The 17,504-nt window shown below is 51.1% G+C and overlaps 1 protein-coding gene across 1 annotated transcript; it reads right to left on the bottom strand.

The window, feature by feature from the left end:
* Positions 1-7,504: 7,504 nt before the first annotated feature.
* Ap2s1 (adaptor-related protein complex 2, sigma 1 subunit) lies at positions 7,505-15,012 on the bottom strand. The gene is made up of 5 exons (XM_013032632.1): positions 14,855-15,012; positions 10,915-11,064; positions 9,022-9,135; positions 7,959-8,018; positions 7,505-7,835 (listed from the first exon to the last, which is right to left on the bottom strand). Exons 1-5 carry the CDS (start codon positions 14,855-14,857, stop codon positions 7,734-7,736), a joined length of 429 nt encoding a protein of 142 aa, XP_012888086.1. The 5' UTR covers positions 14,858-15,012; the 3' UTR covers positions 7,505-7,733.
* Positions 15,013-17,504: the final 2,492 nt, after the last annotated feature.

Raw genomic sequence — 17,504 nt, 5'->3', positions numbered from 1 at the left:
TGCTAAGCAAGTACTTTACTACTTGAGCCACATGTCCAGCCTTTACTTATTTATTTATTGCCAGTTCTGGGGCTTAAACTCACCCTGGGAGCTGTCTCTGAGCCTCTTTGTGTTCAAGACTAGCACCCTACCACTTGAGCCACAGTGCCACTTGCAGAATTTCTTTTTTTTTCCAGTCCTGAGGCTTGAATTCAGGGTCTGGGCACTGTCTCTGGGCTTCTTTTGCTCAAGACTAGTACTCTACCACCTGAGCCATAGTGATGCTTCTGGCTTTTTCTGTTACTGTGGTACTGACGAATTGAACCTAGGGCTTCACGCATGCTAGGCAAACACTCTACCACTAAGCCACACTCCCAGCCCATTTCCAGCTTTTTCTGAGTAGTTTATTGGAGATGAGTCGAGTCTCATGAACTTTCTTGCCTGGGCTGGCTTTGAACCACAATCCTCAGATCTCAGCTTCCTGAGTAGCTAAGATTGCAGGTGTGGGACACTGGTGCTCGGCCTTAAATTTTATTTTTGAAAGCTTTATTATCTTAGATTAACTTCTGAGGGGTCATGATGGGGACATGATGGGGTCATGTATACCCTCCCTCCTTGCCATGCCAAGGGACAAGGCCTGTGGGCAGACTTGGCATGGTCGACAGAAGGCTGTGCCCTGTGACACATTTGTGGGTGGGGCTGGGGTGGGGCCTGGCCTCCTGAGAAGCCATTGGCTGGCAGATGTGTGCAGCGGTCCCGCCCCCACCCTTTGACACAGCACTGCAGGGGCCAGACCCATGTTGTGCAGGAGTCTGGAGCAGGGCAACACCACAGCCCTTTCTGCATCCATAGAAAGACTGGAACCAAAGCTGGGTGCCGGTGGCTCATGCCTGTAATCTTAGCTACTCAGGAGGCTGAGATCTGAGAAGCTCAGTTCAAAGCCAGCCAGGGCAGGAAAATCCATAACACTCACCTCCAATTAACCACTAGAAAACCTGAAGTGGATCTGTGGCTCAAAGTGGTAGAGTGCTAGCCTTGACTGAAAAAGCTCAGGGACAGTGCTCAGGCCTTGAGTTCAAGATCCAAACTAGGCTGCTGCCAGAGGGCCTGGAGAAATACACTTCGGCCCATCCATGCAATAGAAGACCATGCAGCTTTATAAAAGAACAAGCCAGGTGGGTGGTGGTGGCTCACGCCTGTAATCCTAGCTACTCAAGAAGCAGAGTTCTGAGGATCACAATTTGAAGCCAGCCCAGGCAGGAAAGTCCATGAGACTCTTCTCTCCAATTAACCAGTGAAAAGCTGCAAGTAGAGGTGTGGCTCAAGGGTAGAATACCAGCCTAGAGCCAAAACCCTAAGGCACAGCCTCTATTGCCAGCACTCGGGGTTGAGTTAGGTGAATGGCCAAGTCAAAACACAAAAAAAATTTCATGGGTGGTGGAAGTGTGTGTGTATAGGTAGAGGCCAGTCATATAAAGGTATAAGAGACTTCATGTCAACCAATGGCTAGGTGCAGTAGTACACACCTGTCATTCCAGCCATAAAGGGAAGCATGACTAGCAAGACTAAATTCTGGGGGAAAGAGCAAAACACAGTCTCAAAAATAACAATAGTGTGACTGGGAAGGTGGCTCAGTGGTAGAGTACTTGCCTTGCATGCATGAGGCCCTCGGCTCGATTCCTCAGCACCACATAAGCAGGAAGAGCTGGAAGTGGTGCTGTGGCCCAAGTGGTAGAGCGCCAGCCTTGAGCTGAAGAACTGAGGGACAGCGCCAAGGCCCAGAGTTCAGGCCCCATAACTGGCAAAAAAAAAAAAAACAATAGTGGGCTGGGAAGGTGGCTCAGTGGTAGAGCGCTTGCCTAGCATGCATGAGGCCCTGGGTTCCATTCCTCAGCACCACATAAGCAGAAAAAGCTGTGCCTCAAGTGGCAGAGCACTTGCCTTGAGCTGAAGAGCTGAGCCCCATGACCATCACCACCACCACCAACAACAACAAAAAGTAAGCCAGGCACTGGTGGCTCAGGCCTGTAATCCTAGCTACTTAGGAGGCTGAGATCTGAGGATCACCAGGGCAGAAAAGTCTGCAAGACTCTAATCTCCAGAAAACTGAAGTGGCGCTGTGGCTCAAGTGGTAGAGCGCTTGCCTTGAGCTGAAGGGCTGAGGGACCATACCCAGGCCCAGAGTTCAAGCCCCACAACTGACCAAAATAGTGACAACAACAATAATAACAATAGTAAAAAAAAAAAAAAAAGGCTCGGGGAATGGCACTAGTGGTAGCAGGCTTCCTTAGCAAACACAAGACCCTGTATTCCAACCCCAGATCTGCAATAAACAACAAGGCCAGCAAACAGTGGGTCGTAGCTATAATCCCAGCTACTCAGGATGCAGAAATTGGGAGGACCAAAGTTCTAGGTCAGCCAGGCAAAAAGTTAGTAAGACCCTATCTCAGTCAATAACGGGGTCAAGGAAGATATATGCCTGCCATCTCTGTTGTGTGTGATGGGCATAAGTGGGAAAATCATGGTTCAAGTTGACCAGGGCAAAAAGCACAAGACCCTACCGGTAAAATGAGATAAGCCCAAAAGAACTTGAAGTCATAGCACCTACCTTGCAAGATTGAAGGCCTGAGATCAGTTCCAAGTCAAAAAAAAAAAAAAAAAACTAGACCAAAAGAAAGCAAAACAGAAAAGACTGCTAAATATTTACTCAGTGTGTTTCTAGGAGGAAACAGTTTTGAATTGGACCCTTTGCCAATTTCCATGGTATAAATTAACTCCCCTAATGTCAAAGGAAAAACAAACAAAAAAGGATCAGAAAGCAATAGATGTTGACATTGCCTTTGATTTCATGTAAATTATGTACCTGTGTGTTTGTATAGTTTAATGTCTCTTTCTCTCATTTAATAACAGTTATGCTTACTGAACCCAGTAAGCTGGAAGGTTCAGCGATCTGCTCTGGGGAAGTGGTCCTGGTGCACACCAATGGGTAGATGGAAAGCAAATTGCTGTTGTTTTGTTTTGTAGGGAGAACTGGGACTCCATCCTGAACCCAAGGCCCTCATGCATGCTAGGCAAGTGCCCTACACCAATCTAGATCTGCACCCCTAAAAGCTAAATTTGGGACAGCAGCCTAGAAGAGAGTTTGGCCTCACACTTCTCAATCTGTGCTTCCAGAAGGCAGAGATGTCCCTGAGAAAAATCACAAGAAACTGGGGCCTGTGGGCTGGTTTCACACCTGCGCCTGCGTGCTGGGAATCCGACCCCGCCTCCACCTAGAGGCTCCGCCCCAGGCCGGAGGCCCCGCCCCCAGCAGCTCTTCCAGCCTCTGATGTGATCTGATCAGTCTGGGCTGGACTGGGGTAGCTGCGACTTGGCTCTCTCCACCTGATCCTTAGGTGAGGGCAGATGACTGCAGGAGGGGCCCACGGGACCAGGAGAGGGGGAAGGGGAGGAGGGAGGGGAGGGAGAGAGGACTTGTGCATCGATCCCCTGCCATTGTGGCACAAAGCAGGCCATGTGTCTTCAATTACCTATGAGATTTCCTCCCCCCCAATAAAAAGTACCTGTCCTCGGGTGGGGGGGAGGGGGAGGGGGAGAGCTGTGCTGGGGATGGGGAGGAGGGAGGAGGGAGGAGGGGGAGCCTGAGCCTGGAGGAGGAAGGGAAGGGAGGGGGAGGGGACTGACCTAGCAGAAGGGACAGCTGGGGTTGCCAAGCCATTCTGGCCCGTTCCAGAACATTCCCACAGTGGAATGTTCAGCATGAAAGCCTTAGAAGGTTCTGGGAGGCCAGGCCTGGCCCTCCCCGGGACTCAGCCCCTCCAAGCTGACTTGAGGGTCTCTCAGAGAGACACCTCAATTATCTGTGCCCCAAAATAGCAAGACTCCCCAGAGTTCCAGCCACTTCCCAGCATCCCTGGGGAAAAGGTTGTTTTGTTTTTTTACTGGCCATGTCCCAAAGAGAAGGTGAGGCTCACATCTGGTCTTCCTGCTCCCTCCTCCCCACTCCACCCTCCCTCTTTCCTTCCCATCCTCCTCTCCTCCCTCTAGGCAGCCAGATCCAACTTCCCCACGGTCCCAGTACCTCCTGTTCCCTTCCCCCCCTCCTCCTTCCCTCCCCCCCTCCTCCCCACCCTGCCTCTTCTTGACATCTTGGCTTCCTTCCTTGGGGTGCAAATATTTGCTGGACACCAGTCCCTCCACCTGGCGCCCTGCCAGGGACTAGGAGGAAGTGAGGAAAGACCACATCATACCCAGAAGCAGAGGGTGTTTTAGAAGAGCTCATGGCTTCAGGAGCCCTGGGTATGGCTGGGAATGGAAAGGCAGGCAGGAGGAACTAAAAGTGAGGTGGCTCAGAGGCACAGATGAGCTTATGGAGGCCAGCAACCAGAAAGCAACCCAGGGGCTAGATCTGAGGTACTGAGAAGAAATGCCTGAAGGGGCTGGGAAGGTGGCTCAGTGGTAGAGCGCTTGCCTTGCATGCCTGAGGCCCTGGGTTCGATTCCTCAGTACCACATAAGCAAAAAGAAAAAAGCTGGAAGTGGCGCTGTGGCTCAAGTGGTAGAGCGCTAGCCTTGAGCTGAAGAGCTGAGGGACAGCGCCCAGGCTCAGAGTTCAGGCCCCACGACCGGACCCCCCCCCCCAAAAAAAGAAGAAATGGCTGAAAAGGTGGTTTCCATTAATTCCCCCCCCTTCCCCCCACCCCCTGCCCTGACTGTGGACCTTGAACTCAGGGCCTGGGCACTATCCCTCCAGGCTGATCCCTCTAACCACTTGCACCCACAGCTCCATTTCCAGCATTCTGATGGTTAACTGGAGATCTTGAAGTCTCAGGATTTGTCTGCCTGGGCTGGCTTGGAACCACGATCCTCAGATCTCACCCTCCTGAATAGCTAACATTATAAGTGTAATGTGCCTGGCTTCTTAGTAATATTAGTGACAATTTAAATAGTAATTTTTTTCTCTTTTTTAGGGGGGTGGGGTGGGGTGGAATGTGCCAATCTTAGGGCTTGAACTCAACCTGAGCATTGTCCCTGAGCTTTTGTACTCAAGACTGGTGCTCTACCACTTGAGCCACAGCTGTGTGTCTGCGGTCTTTTGGGACTCTGGGGTGGGTGACTCTTGTATTCAGGGGGAGGGGCCCACCTGGCCACACAGGAAGCCAGAAGGCCAGGCATGCTCTGACTCTCAACCATGACAGGACTGGGGCAGGTGGGAGGCTCCGCGCCAGCTCCTCTCCCATCTGACATTCTCCCTCTGGGCTCGGCCTGCCTTTCCTTTCCTCAGGCCAGGAACAAACTCTCCCACTCCACCTTGAACCTGCTTTCACCCAGGTTAAAGAGGCTCCCTTCCCTCTGCCAGCTCCATCCCCCCCAGCCTCTGACAACTACCAGCAGGCCCCTGCCCATCTTTTGTGTACTTTAGGAGGTAGAAATCCAACCTGCCATCCGGTGTGCCAACTGCATCCTCCTCCGCCCACCTCCCATGGCTTCACTTTCCCTTTTGGCACATTTTCCTATTCACTTGTTTGCCTAGTTCTTATTGATTTACTGGAGCTCTTTACCTATTGTAGATATTCCTCTGTCTCAGTGATATGGGACAAGTTCCAACATTTCTTTGGTTGGCCTCAAAGTTGAGAAGTCTCCTGCCTCAGGCTTCTGTGAGTGCTGGGATTGCAGGCATGTACTGCCATACTTGCCCTTGTGCAGATAGAGCATGTCTGACACGGATGGCCATTCAGGTGCCTTTGCTTCTCAGCCGTTGTGATTTTTTTTTTTTAATGTATTATACAGACAGGATTTGGACTGTTGAGTCAGAGAGGAAGTGTGTTTACCCTTGAAAGAAACTGCAGGGCAGATTGCCAGGACTGCCCTGGGCCTCCTCACCAGCTGCTCTGCGCTGGTGGATATTGGGTGTAACTTAACTAGCCATTCACACGGTCCACAGTGATCTCAATTGCAAGCTCTCCACCTTATTTTTATTTTATTGTTATTTAAAGCCTTGGGCTTCCTAGGCAGGTGCTGTACTGCTGAGCCACACCCCCACGGTTTTTTCTTTGAGCTATTTTATTTATGTATTTATTAAGCCAATCCTAGGACTTGAACTCAGGGCTTAGGCACTGTCCCTGAGTTTTTTGGTTTTTTTTTGTCAGTCATGGGGACTGAACTCTGGGCCTGGGCATTGTGCCTCAGCTCTTCAGCTCAAGGCTAGTGCTCTACCACTTGAGCCACAATACCACTTCTGGCTTTTTTCTGTTTATGTGGTCCTGAGGAATCAAACCCAGGGCTTCATGCATGCTAGGCAAGCACTCTACCACCAAGCCACATTCCTAGCCCTGAGCTACTTTTTTAAAAAAAAATTATTTTATTGTAAAGATGCTGTACAGAGGGGTTGCAGTTATATGAGTAAGGTAACGAGTATATTTCTTGTCAAGAATTGTTACTCCTTTATTGTTCTCCCACTATCCCTTCCCTCCCCGATGAGCTACTTATTTCTTTTTTTTTTTTTGGGGGGGGTCCGGTTGTGGGGCCTGAACTCTGGGCCTGGGCGCTGTCCCTCAGCTCTTCAGCTCAAGGCTAACACTCTACCATATGAGCCATGGCGCCACTTCCGGCTTTTTTCTTTTTGCTTATGTGGTGCTGAGGAATCGAACCCAGGGCCTCAGGCATGCAAGGCAAGTGCTCTACCACTGAGCCACCTTCCCAGCCCCTGAACTACTTATTTCTAAGATAGGGTCTCACTTTCCTGTTTGGGCAGCATTGCCTATTTTGGGCTTCCCGTTGTAACCAGGGTAACAGGCACATTACCATGTAATGTTCTTGGTTGAGATGGAGTCTGATGGGCTTTTCAGCCTCAAACCACAATACTCCCAATGTCAACCTCCTAAGTATCTGGATTACAGGTGAGAGCCACAGGTGCGCAGTCCAAGTTTTGGTGATTAGTTACAGCAACAGTAGGGAAGGAATATGCTGTTTTATGATTACACTGTAACAATGCTAATAGAATGGAATTCACCAACTAGCTTCTCTCAGTGCTGTCAATATTAGCTGCATTATTTTATTTTATTTTTTTCCCAGTCCTGGGGCTTGAACTCAGGGCTAGGGCACTGTCCCTGAGCTTCTTTTGGCCAAGGCTAGCACTCTACCACTTGAGCCACAGCACTACCTTCTGTGGTACTGAGGAATTGAACCCAGGGCTTCATACATCTGCGCAAGCACTCTACCACTATGCCACATTCCCAGCCCCTTATTTTATTTTACTTTGTGCCATTACTTGGGCTTAAACTTAGGGTCTGGATACTGTTCCTCAGCTTTTGTGTGCTCCAGGCTAGTGTTCTACCACTTGAGCCATAGCTCTACTTCTGGCTTTTGGGTGGTTAGCTGGAGCTAAGAGCCTCATAGAATTTCCAGCCTGGGCTGGCTTCGAACCTGGAACCTTAGACCTCAGCTGCCTCAGTATGGCTGACAGGCGAGCACGTGCATAGGGACTCTGGGCCCACGGCGGAGGGGTTTCCAGGGAAGACCTCGAGGACCAGGCAGGACCACAGGTTTATTGGGGTTCCACGCACACACGCACAGCATCACAGACAAGGAACAGCACTGCATGGTGACGGCCACTGGGAACACCAGGGCGGCCCGAGGCAGTGGGGGGGGCGCGGTCTCCTGTCCCGCGGCCCGGACACCCCCGGTCCTTCCTGAGGTCCTTCCTGGGAGCAGCTGAGGGGGGCAGGGGTGTGGGGTGCAGGGGCGGCGCCTCCCTCACTCCAGGGACTGCAGCATGAGCAGCTGCTTCAGCACCTTCGTCTGGCTCGTCTCCCGGATCTCCCCCGCCAGGAACATCTCATCCACCACCGTGTAAACCTGCGCCCAGGGAGGCCGGGAGGCCCATGTGAGGGTGTGGGGGAAGGGGGGAGGGCTCAGGCCTTCAGAGCCTGGAAATGGGACTCGTGGGGACCCCCACCCATCTCCTGCCCCAGAGCCTACCTTGTAGAAGTTGAACACCAGGTCCAGCTCGCACACATTGTGGAAATACTCATTTAGGACCTGGGAGAGGGAGAGATGATAAGAGCTGGGCAGGGAGGGGGTCGCAGAGACACAGGGCAAGGTCATGAGCATGAGAAGGGAGGGTGACAGAGAAGGCGAGGACTGGAAGAGCCACGCGGAGGAGGAGGAGCAAAGATCATCCTAAAGAGATAGAACAGGGACAGGTGTGGTGGGACATGCCTGTAATCGCAGCTACTGGGGAGGCTGAGATTGGAGGATCTTGTATTCAAGGTCAGTCTGGGCTGCACAGTGAGACCCTATCTCAAAATGGCGAGGGGGAAAAAAAAAAGAACTGAAGAAGAGACAGTTAGGGCTGGGGCGTGGCTCAGAAGTAGGGTGCAGGGCTGAGAAGGTGGCTCAGTGGTAGAGCGCTTGCCTTGCATGTATGAGGCCCTGGGTTCGATTCCTCAGCACCACATAAGCAGAAAAAAAAGCCAGAAGTGGCACTGTGGCTCAAGTGGTAGAGTGTTAGCCTTGAGCTGAAGAGCTGAGGGACAGCGCCCAGGCCCCAGTTCAGCCCCCAGGACTACCACCACCACCACCAACAACAAAAAAAGTAGAGTGCTTTGGCCCTTGAATTCAAAACTCAGTTCTACAAAAACAAAAAGGCAGACAAAGGCCTAAGGAGGAGACAAAAGAGGTACAGACATATGGCCTGAAGACAGCCAATCAGGTTGGGCATGATAGCTCATAGGTGCAGCGGTACAGGCCTGTCATCTCAGACATCGGGAATATAAACAAGAAGGACATTGCAGGATCACTCTGGGTGTAAACAAACACAAGGCTATTAGCAAACATGGCTGGAGGTGCAGCACAAGTGATAGAACGCCTGGCCTGGCAAGCACAAGGCTCTGAGTTTGAACCCAAGTGCCTCCAAGGGGGAAAAAAAGAGTCAAGGCAGGTGAGGAGAGGCGAGGTCGGAGGGAGCAGGCAGGGTTCAAGCAGGCAGAGCCAGGCTGAGGGCAGGGAACAGCCAGGTGCCCCCACGCGCACACCCACGCACCTCCACGAAGTTGTGGATGGCCTCCAGATAGGCGAGGTTGTTGTCGTTGACGTCCACGCAGATACAGAAGTAGAGACCGGCGTAGCGGCGGTAAATGATCTTGAAGTTCCGGAACTGTGGGCAGAGGGGTCTTGAGTGAGGGCAGGCGCAGGGCACCCTGGGCTGGGTGCCCAGCAAAGCCGGGCCCAGCCCTGTCCCCCCACGATCACTCATTCCAGGGGTGCAACAGGCAGCAAGGAGGGGGCAACCATGTTCCTTCCAAAGGTGGGAGCAGGGAGGACAGGCAGGAATGTTCCAGGAAGGGAGGAGCTTGCACAAAAGCCCAGACTGAGGGAAAGGCAGGCACATCCACCAGGCCCATACCCGGGCCTCTCCCTCTATGACCCCTGGGAGTCAAATTCCTTGCCCAATGGATGTGGAAACAGTCGCCTGTAATCCCAGCACCCAGGAGGTTGAGGCAGGAGGATCAAGAGTTTGAGGCCAGCCTGGGCTATGTTAAGACTTCAGAAAATAAAAATCCTGGGTAAATTCCTTTGGTAACTACACGCATTCTGTGAGCAGCAGCTCTGTCCTGGGGGGGTAGGGGAGGGGGGATCACCACTGTCACCAAGGTAACTCAGGCCTTGTAGCCTAGGCTGTCCTTAAATCTCCATCTTCTACCTCTGCCTCTGTGTGCTGGGATTACAGGCATATACTACCACACTGGGGGATCAACATCTGAGACTTTCTGAGCTTTCTGTTACCACTCCATAAGGTTTAGATCTTGCTGGAGCATGACTCAAATGGTACAGCACCTTCCTAATAAGCATGAGGTCCCGAGTTCAAACCTCAGTACTGCCAAACCACCATATAGGTATGGACATGCATACTGGAGTGCAAAGAATTTGGCCAAAATCTGGAGGAAAAAAGTCCAGGCTGTCAGGGTGGTAGTGTGGAGCCACCTAGTGGCAGCTCTGGGTGCCAACAACCAGTCCTGGTACTGGGAGCTCAGCTTCTGGTTAATTTCTGCAGGGGTACAGTGAGGCCCCCACACAGTCCCAGGATAAATGGCCCTGTGTTCCCAGCTGGCCGGGTCTTCCCTGGCCCCTTCCACCACGCTACTGCCCCATCTCCACATACCCTCTTCCTCTTTTATTTCCTTTTAGTTTGAGGTACTGGGAACTGAATTTGGGGCCTGTTGTTTTTTATTGTTTCTGAGATACACTCTTCTTAATTTTTTTTTTTTTTGGTAGGTTGTGTGGCTTGAACTCAGGGCCTGGGTACTGTCCCTCAGCTCTTTAGCTCAAGGTAAGTGCTCTACCCCTTGAGCCACAGCACCACTTCTGTTTTTCTGGTGGTTCATTGGAGATAAGAGTCTCATGGACTTTCCTGCTGGGGCTGGCTTTGACGTGCGATCCTCAGATCTCAGCCTCCTGAGTAGCTAGGATGTCAGGCATGAGCCACAGGTGAGCCTGGCTCTTTGAGACTCTTATCTCCAATTAACCTCCAGAAAACTGGAAATGGAGCTGTGGCTCACTAGCCTTGAGCACAAAGAGGCTCAGGGACAGCACTCAAGCACTGAGTTCAAGCCCCGCAACCAAAAATAAATAGCTGGGTGCCGATAGCTCATGTCTGTAATCTTAGCTACTCAGGAGACTGAGATCTGAGGATGGAGGTTCAAAGCCAGCCTGGGCAGGAAAGTCTGTGAGACTCTGATCTCCAATAAACCACCAGAAAACCAGAAATGGTGGTGTGGCTCAGGTGGTAGAGCACTGGCCTTGAGCTGAAGAGTTGAGGGACAGTGCCCAGGCCCAGAGTTCAAGCCCCACGACCACCACCACCACCAACAACAAATAATAAAGTAAGAAGACGTGGGTGTGGGGGAGGTGCAGGAGGCAGGGAAGGAGCAGTCACCTCCACGAAGTTGGTGTGCTTGGCATCCCGGACCGTGACCACGGCATGGACTTCTTCGATCAGCTTTTGTTTCTCATCGTCGTCGAACTGCATGTACCACTTGGCCAGCCGCGTCTTGCCCGCCCGGTTCTGGATGAGGATGAAGCGGATCTGGGGAGGCAGAGGAAGTAGAGTGAGAGGCAGGCAGGGTGCCGGAGGCGGGGCACTGCCCAAGAGCCCCACCCATCCTCACAGGGGAGATAGGGTGCAGCCCTCACACACATACCCCCCCACCCCTCTGGGCCCCTCCAGCCTCCCTTCTATTCAATGGCTGATCAAATCCCAGGCCCCATCACTGCCTTTTTTGGTTTAGTTTTCAAGATAGGGTCTCACTACGGAGTCTAGTTCCTTGATCCTCCTGCCTCCATCTTCCAAATGTTGGGATTACAGAGGTGTACTCCCATGCCTGGCTCTAGCATTTATTTGCCTCTTGAAGCCTGTTTCCTCACTGGCCAAGCAAATTTCTCAAGATTTATCTTGCTAGGGTGTTTTCAAAATTAAGTTTATAAACTTTTTTTTTTCTGGTGGTTCTGGAGTTTGGTCTCAAGACCTTTTGCTTGCTAGCAAGTGAAAGCCATGCCCTTTGCCCTTTCTGCTTTTACTTATTTATGTCATTTGTAGGGCTTGAACTCTGGGTCTGGGCACTGTCCAGCTCTTCAGCTCAAAGCTAGTGCTCTACCACTTGAGGCACAGCACCACTTCTGGCCTTTTCTGCTTATGTGGTGCTGAGGAATCGAACCCAGGACCCCATACATGCAAGGTTAGCTCTCTATCACTGAGCCACCTTCCTAGTCCCCTCTGCTTTATTTTGCTTGGCTGGACTTGGACTGTGATCCTCCTTTTTCTGCCTCCTGCATAGCTGAGACATAAATGTCAAACATCATAATTGGCTTGTTTGTTGAAATGGGGGGGGGGAGGGTCTCTCTAACACTTTGCCCCCGCTAGCCTCAAACCATGTCTTCCTGATCTCTACCTGGCAAGCAGCTATAATTACAAGTGTGAATCATCTAGCTCAGTTCCTTTTTAATTTTTTTTTTCTTCTGTCGGTCATGGGGCTTGAACTCTGGGCCTGGGTGCTGTCCCTCAGCTCTTCAGCTCAAGGTGAGCACTCTACCACTTGAGCTACAGAGCCACTTCTGGTTTTCTAGTGGTTTATTGGAGAGAGGAGTCTCATGGTCTTTCCTGCCCAGGGTGGCTTTGAATCGTGATCCTCAGATCTCAGCCTGCTGAGTAGCTAGGATTACAGGCGTGAGCCACTGGCACCTGGCTTCAGTTCCTTTTCAGTACACAATTAAAAACCCTGAAATAGCCGGGCGCTGGGTGGCTCACGCCTGTAATCCTAGCTACTCAGGGGGCTGAGATCTGAGGATCTCGGTTCAAAGCCAGCCCGGGCAGGAGAGACTGTGAGACTCCTATCTCCAATAAACCACCAGAAAACCGGAAGTGGCTCTGTAGCTCAAGTGGTAGAGTGCTCACCTTGAGCTGAAGAGCTGAGGGACAGCGCCCAGGCCCAGAGTTCAAGCCCCACGACCGACAAAAAAAAAAAAAAACCCTGAAATATAATTTACCTATCCCAAATTGCTTTTGTTTGTTTGTTCGTTTTTTTGCTAGTCCTGGGGCTTGAACTCAGGGCCTAGGCACTGTCCCTGAGCCTCTTTATCCTCAAGGCTAGCACTCTACCATTTGAGCCACATTGCCACTTCCAGCCTTTTCTGAGAAGTTTATTAGAAATAAGAGTTTCATGGACTTTTCTGCCTGGGCTGGCCTCAAATGACAATCCTCAGATCGCAGCCCCCTGAGTAGCTAGAATTACAAATGTGAGCCACCAGCACCCGGCACAAATTTATTTATTATTTTTTCCTGTGTCTTGCAGTTACTTCCCACAGACATAGAGAATAGTCCTGTGAGTAAAGCGCACCACATATTTATTCTGTGAGGTGTTTCCAACGATGTGTTGCCATAGATACAGATACTCCATCGGGATAGACCTCACCTCAAATTTCTTTCTTTTTTTTTTTGGGTCCGGTTGTGGGGCCTGAACTCTGGGTCTGGGCTCTGTCCCTCAGCTCTTCAGCTCAAGGCTAGCACCCTACCACTTGAACCACAGCACCACTTCTGCTTTTTTCTTTTTGCTTATGTGGTGCTGAGGAATCGTACCCAGGGCCTCAGGCATGCAAGGCAAGCGCTCTACCACTAAGCCACCTTCCCAGCCCCTCAAATTTATTTCTTTAAGCCAATACTGGGGCTTGAACTCTGGGCCTAGGCATTGTCCTCTTAGCTTTTTTATTTTTTTTTTTTCCTCTAGACTGGCACTCTACCAATTGAGTGGCAGCTCCACTGCCTTCTGGTTAACTGGAGATAAGAGTCTCACAGACTTTGCTACTCACAATGGCTTTGAACTATCTTTCTCAGTTCTCAGGATGACAGGCGTGTGCCACCAGTGCCTGGCTTTGTTATATGACATTGAAGTGAGACAGCGCCGTCCAAGTCCCCTCTGTGAGGAAGCCTGGATTTGGGCCCCTGAGTCTGGCATGCTATTGCCCATTTTATTATGGAGACAATTTATGGGTCAGGAAAAGGAGATCTCACAGCTAGACCCTCTAAGCCTTCAAACTCCTGACTTATGTGAAGCCCTGACTCCTTAATGGGGGGAAGAGAGGGGTCCTTCTTCTTAAACCTGCTGTCTACACTCAATCTGCACCCCTCTCCCCCAAGCTGGAAAGGAACAGGATATTATTACATTCTCCTTCTAGGAACTCCTCTGCTGAGGCAGCGAAACTCACTTCCTCACAGGACGGAGGACCAGGGCAGGACAGGAAGGGGCTGGGTGAGCACCCCAGAATTCAGAGACCTGAGAGCACATGATTAGAGCAGCTAGAGGCAAGCCTGGGGGTGACAGCTCCCTCATTCTCAGATCCCCTCAACACCTCCTGAGGACCCTAGTGGGTCTGCCACTCCCTGGCTTGCTCCTTTAGTGGTTCATTTTAGACCTCCCCACCTCCAGCCTCAATGGATTTTTCTTTGGAGATATATAACCCATCTCCAGCTCCAAGGCCACATCCTTTGTTCCAAAGGTCACCACCTACCTCCAAGGACCTTGTTTCCTGGGGAGGCTCATCCATGTTCTTATACCTTTCCTCCCACCCAAACAACCCTTCTTAGTTTCAAAGCCCCACGTTGGAGTGGGGGTGGGAGCAAGATGGCCTCTAAATCCGAAATTCAGTTCTTGCCTGAAAAGTCCCCCTCAAATGTCACAATTTCAAGCCTATTCTGTACCCTGGCCCCAAGCCTCTCCTCCTGAAATCTGCTCCCTATTTGTTTCTGGGATGCACTCCCTAGCTCCAAGCCTTGGGGGTGCAGTTCACCGGCTCTGACTCCATCCACTGCTTCCGCAGTTCCTACCTCCAGCTTCCCAGTGTCCAGCCTCTCCCCGCCTCCCCACTCCCTCCCCGGGATTCTCTCCTTCAGCCAAATCCTCTCCTGTCCTAACATCCCCTCTGCTCCTGCAGGGCCAGCTCCTGAAATTCGGGGACCCCCTCACCCCGGTTCTGCTCCAGCGCTTCCTCCTCACTACAATGCCTGCACCACCCCCAACCCCGCCAAGATCGGACCTCACCAGCTGCGTCTCTAGTTTCCAAAGGCCCCTCCCAAACCTGCAGGATCGCCCACCCTTCTTCTCCAATGCCCCTTTGGGCGGACACCCCAGAGCACCCCCGAGCGCAGAATCCAGACGCTGTTTCCCCTTCTGGATCTCCCCTCGGCCTCAATCCTCGCCGCCCGCGCCTGGCCCGGACCATCCACCACTGGGGGAGGGGACCGGCGCCCGGCGCCGACCCAGGCCGGCACTGCCCGCGCGCCGACCCTCCCTCGGCTCGTCCCCGGTGTGGCGCGCCCCCGTTACCATGACGACCCCCGTTCGGACCCCAGCGGCCCGGGTCCCCGCTGCTACTGGGCGGCTCTGGCTCCGGCTGCAGTTGTGGGGGCCCCCAAAGGCTGGCGCAGACTTCCGGCAGAAGGACCCGCCCGCCTTCACGCGCACAGCCTGTTGGGAGTTGTAGTTCCCCCCCACGAACAAGTCTACTCATCAAGGAAGAGTCGGGTCCGCCTCCCAACATGCTGCGCGACTGCCCTTTTCTACCAAATGATCCGAACAACAAACGCATGCTGGGAGTTGTGGAACTAGTTCTCTACGGAAGACTACAATCCCCACATGCTTGGCGGCACACACAAAGAGCGTTGCATTTTGGGAAATGTAGTTCGACTACACCCATTACCACCACCACCACCACCACCTGCCCCGCCAAAAAAAAAAAAAAAGAAAAAAAAAAGAGTGCTCGAAATAACCGTTTTAGGTAAGAAACTGCATTGGACTGAACGCCAGTGGCTCTAGCCTGGAGATGGGAGGACAAGAGCTCGAGGCCAACCAAGGCAGGAAAGTCCTATACTCCCTGTCTAATTAAGCAAAAAAAGGCAAACTAGCTGGGCACCGGTGGCTCATGCTTGTCATCCTAGCTATTCAGAAGGCTGAGATCTGAGGATCACGGTTCAAAACCAGCCCGTGTAGGAAAGTCCGTGACACTCTCATCTCCAATAAACCACCAGAAAACCGGAAGTGGCGCAATGGCTCTAGTGGTAGAGCGCTAGCTTTGAGTTGAAGAGCTGAGGGACAGCGTCTAGGCCAAGTTCAAGCCCCAGATTGAAGGCTTGGCTCAAGTGGTAACACACCAGGCTAGCCAGAAAGTTAACTATCTTTTTATGCTTATACATTGAGACCAAGGCAGTAGCTTAACGACGTACCAAAACACAAAACCCAACCAAACTGGACGCTAATTTGCTACTTGACAGGTTCACACCTGTCATCCTAGCTACTCAAGAGGCTGAGAGCTGAGGATCATGGTTCAAAGTCAGCCCAGGCAGAAAAGTCTGTGAAACTCATCTCCCTCCAATGAACCCCCAGAAAACCAGAAATGGAGCGGTGGCTCAGAAAGGTAGAACAGTAGCCTTGAGCAGAAGAGCTTAGGGACAACACCCAGGCCTGGAGACAAAAATAAATAGATAGATAGATGGATAGATAGATAATATATTAGTTTTTTGTTTGGTTGGTTTTTGTCAGTTATGGGGCTTGAACTCTGGGCTTGAGTGCTGTCCTGCGGTCTTCAGCTCAAGGCCAGCGCTCTACCACTTGAGCCACAGCATCACTTCCGGTTTTCTAGTGGTTTATTGGAGATAAGAGTCTCAAGGACTTTGCTGCCTGGGCTGGCTTTGAACCCTGATCCTCAGATCTCAGCCTCTTGAGTAGCTAGGAATACAAGTGTGAGCCACTGGCACCCAGCTAGATAATATATTAGTTATATCACTGTTTATGTTATATTATTGATTTTGTTTTGTTTTGTTTTTTGCTGGTTCTGGGGCTTGAATTCAGGGCCTGAGAGTTGTTTCTAAGCTGCTTTGTGCTCAAGGCTAGCAGTCTTCAACTTGAGCCAGAGTGCCACCTTCAGCTTTTTCTGAGTACTTGATTGGAGATAAGAACCTTACAGACTTTCCTGCTTGGGCTGGCTTTGAACAAGGATCCTCAGATGTCAGCCTCCTGAGTAGCTAGGATTACAGACAGGAGCCACAGGTGCCCAGCATGAACCATAATTATTCTACTTCTGTTTTTCCAGTACCAGGGATCACAGGTACATACCACCATGCCTTATACTTACATTGAGATGGGGGTCTCATGAACATGTCTTGACTGGCCTTGAATCGCCACTCCTTGTCTCCCATACCAAGTTAGCTGGGGATATAGGCATGATCCACCCTGCCTGTTCTGCTCTGTGACTTTTGGGTTATACAGTCTGGGGCTGAGGATAAGGATCAGTGATAGAGCATTTGTCAAACATATGAAAGTCCTTGAATTCAATCCCCAGTACTACCAAAAAAAAAAAAGCTTCCCAAAATTAAAAATACATACATAGGGCTGGGAATGTGGCTTTGTGGTATAGTGCTTGCTTAGCATGCATGAAGCCCTGGATTTCATTCCTCAGGATCACATAAACAGAAAAGGCTGGAAGTGGCGCTGTGGCTCAAGTGGTATGGTGTTAGCCTTGAGCAAAACTCAGTGTCCAAACCCTGAGTTCAAGCCCCAGGACTGGAATAAATAAATAAATAAATATACATACATATATGCAGTCCAGTCCAGAGCATTCTCTAAATTGCAATCCTCCTGTTATTGAAGTTTAGGGCAAAGCTCCTTACTTGGAGAGTCTCAAACTGGGCTCAGCTCCCTGGGTAACAAATGCCAATTGAAGAGACAAGTGGTGACAAAGGGTAGAGAAAGAAGATTTATTTAAAGCAGCTAATATGGGAAAGAATAAAGAGTTTCAGTGACCCCCCCTCCCCAACACTGTCTTTAAGGTACTGACATGAGCTACCAGTTTATATGTATTTAAAAAAAAAAAAAACAAGCAAGAAGCACAGTTAATGAGTCTTGGTCCTAGTGTGGCCTGGTTGATCTTTATCACTGGCTACCACTTGTTCTGATAAGAAAAGCATTGCTGCCTTGGGGT

Source organism: Dipodomys ordii, unplaced genomic scaffold (assembly GCF_000151885.1).
Source record: "Dipodomys ordii isolate 6190 unplaced genomic scaffold, Dord_2.0 Scaffold156, whole genome shotgun sequence".
Lineage (NCBI taxonomy): Eukaryota > Metazoa > Chordata > Mammalia > Rodentia > Heteromyidae > Dipodomys > Dipodomys ordii.
The sequence above is the reverse complement of the archived record's forward strand: the minus strand, read 5'-3'. Positions and strand labels throughout refer to the sequence as shown.

What these genes read in the sequence shown, in the direction of transcription:
- Ap2s1 (XM_013032632.1), bottom strand. An exon ending in AGCACACCAACTTCGTGGAG is followed by an intron (nt 9,136 to 10,914) that starts GTGACTGCTCCT and finishes CTCTGCCCACAG; the next exon opens with TTCCGGAACTTCAAGATCAT. An exon ending in TGGTGTTCAACTTCTACAAG is followed by an intron (nt 7,836 to 7,958) that starts GTAGGCTCTGGG and finishes CCCTGGGCGCAG; the next exon opens with GTTTACACGGTGGTGGATGA.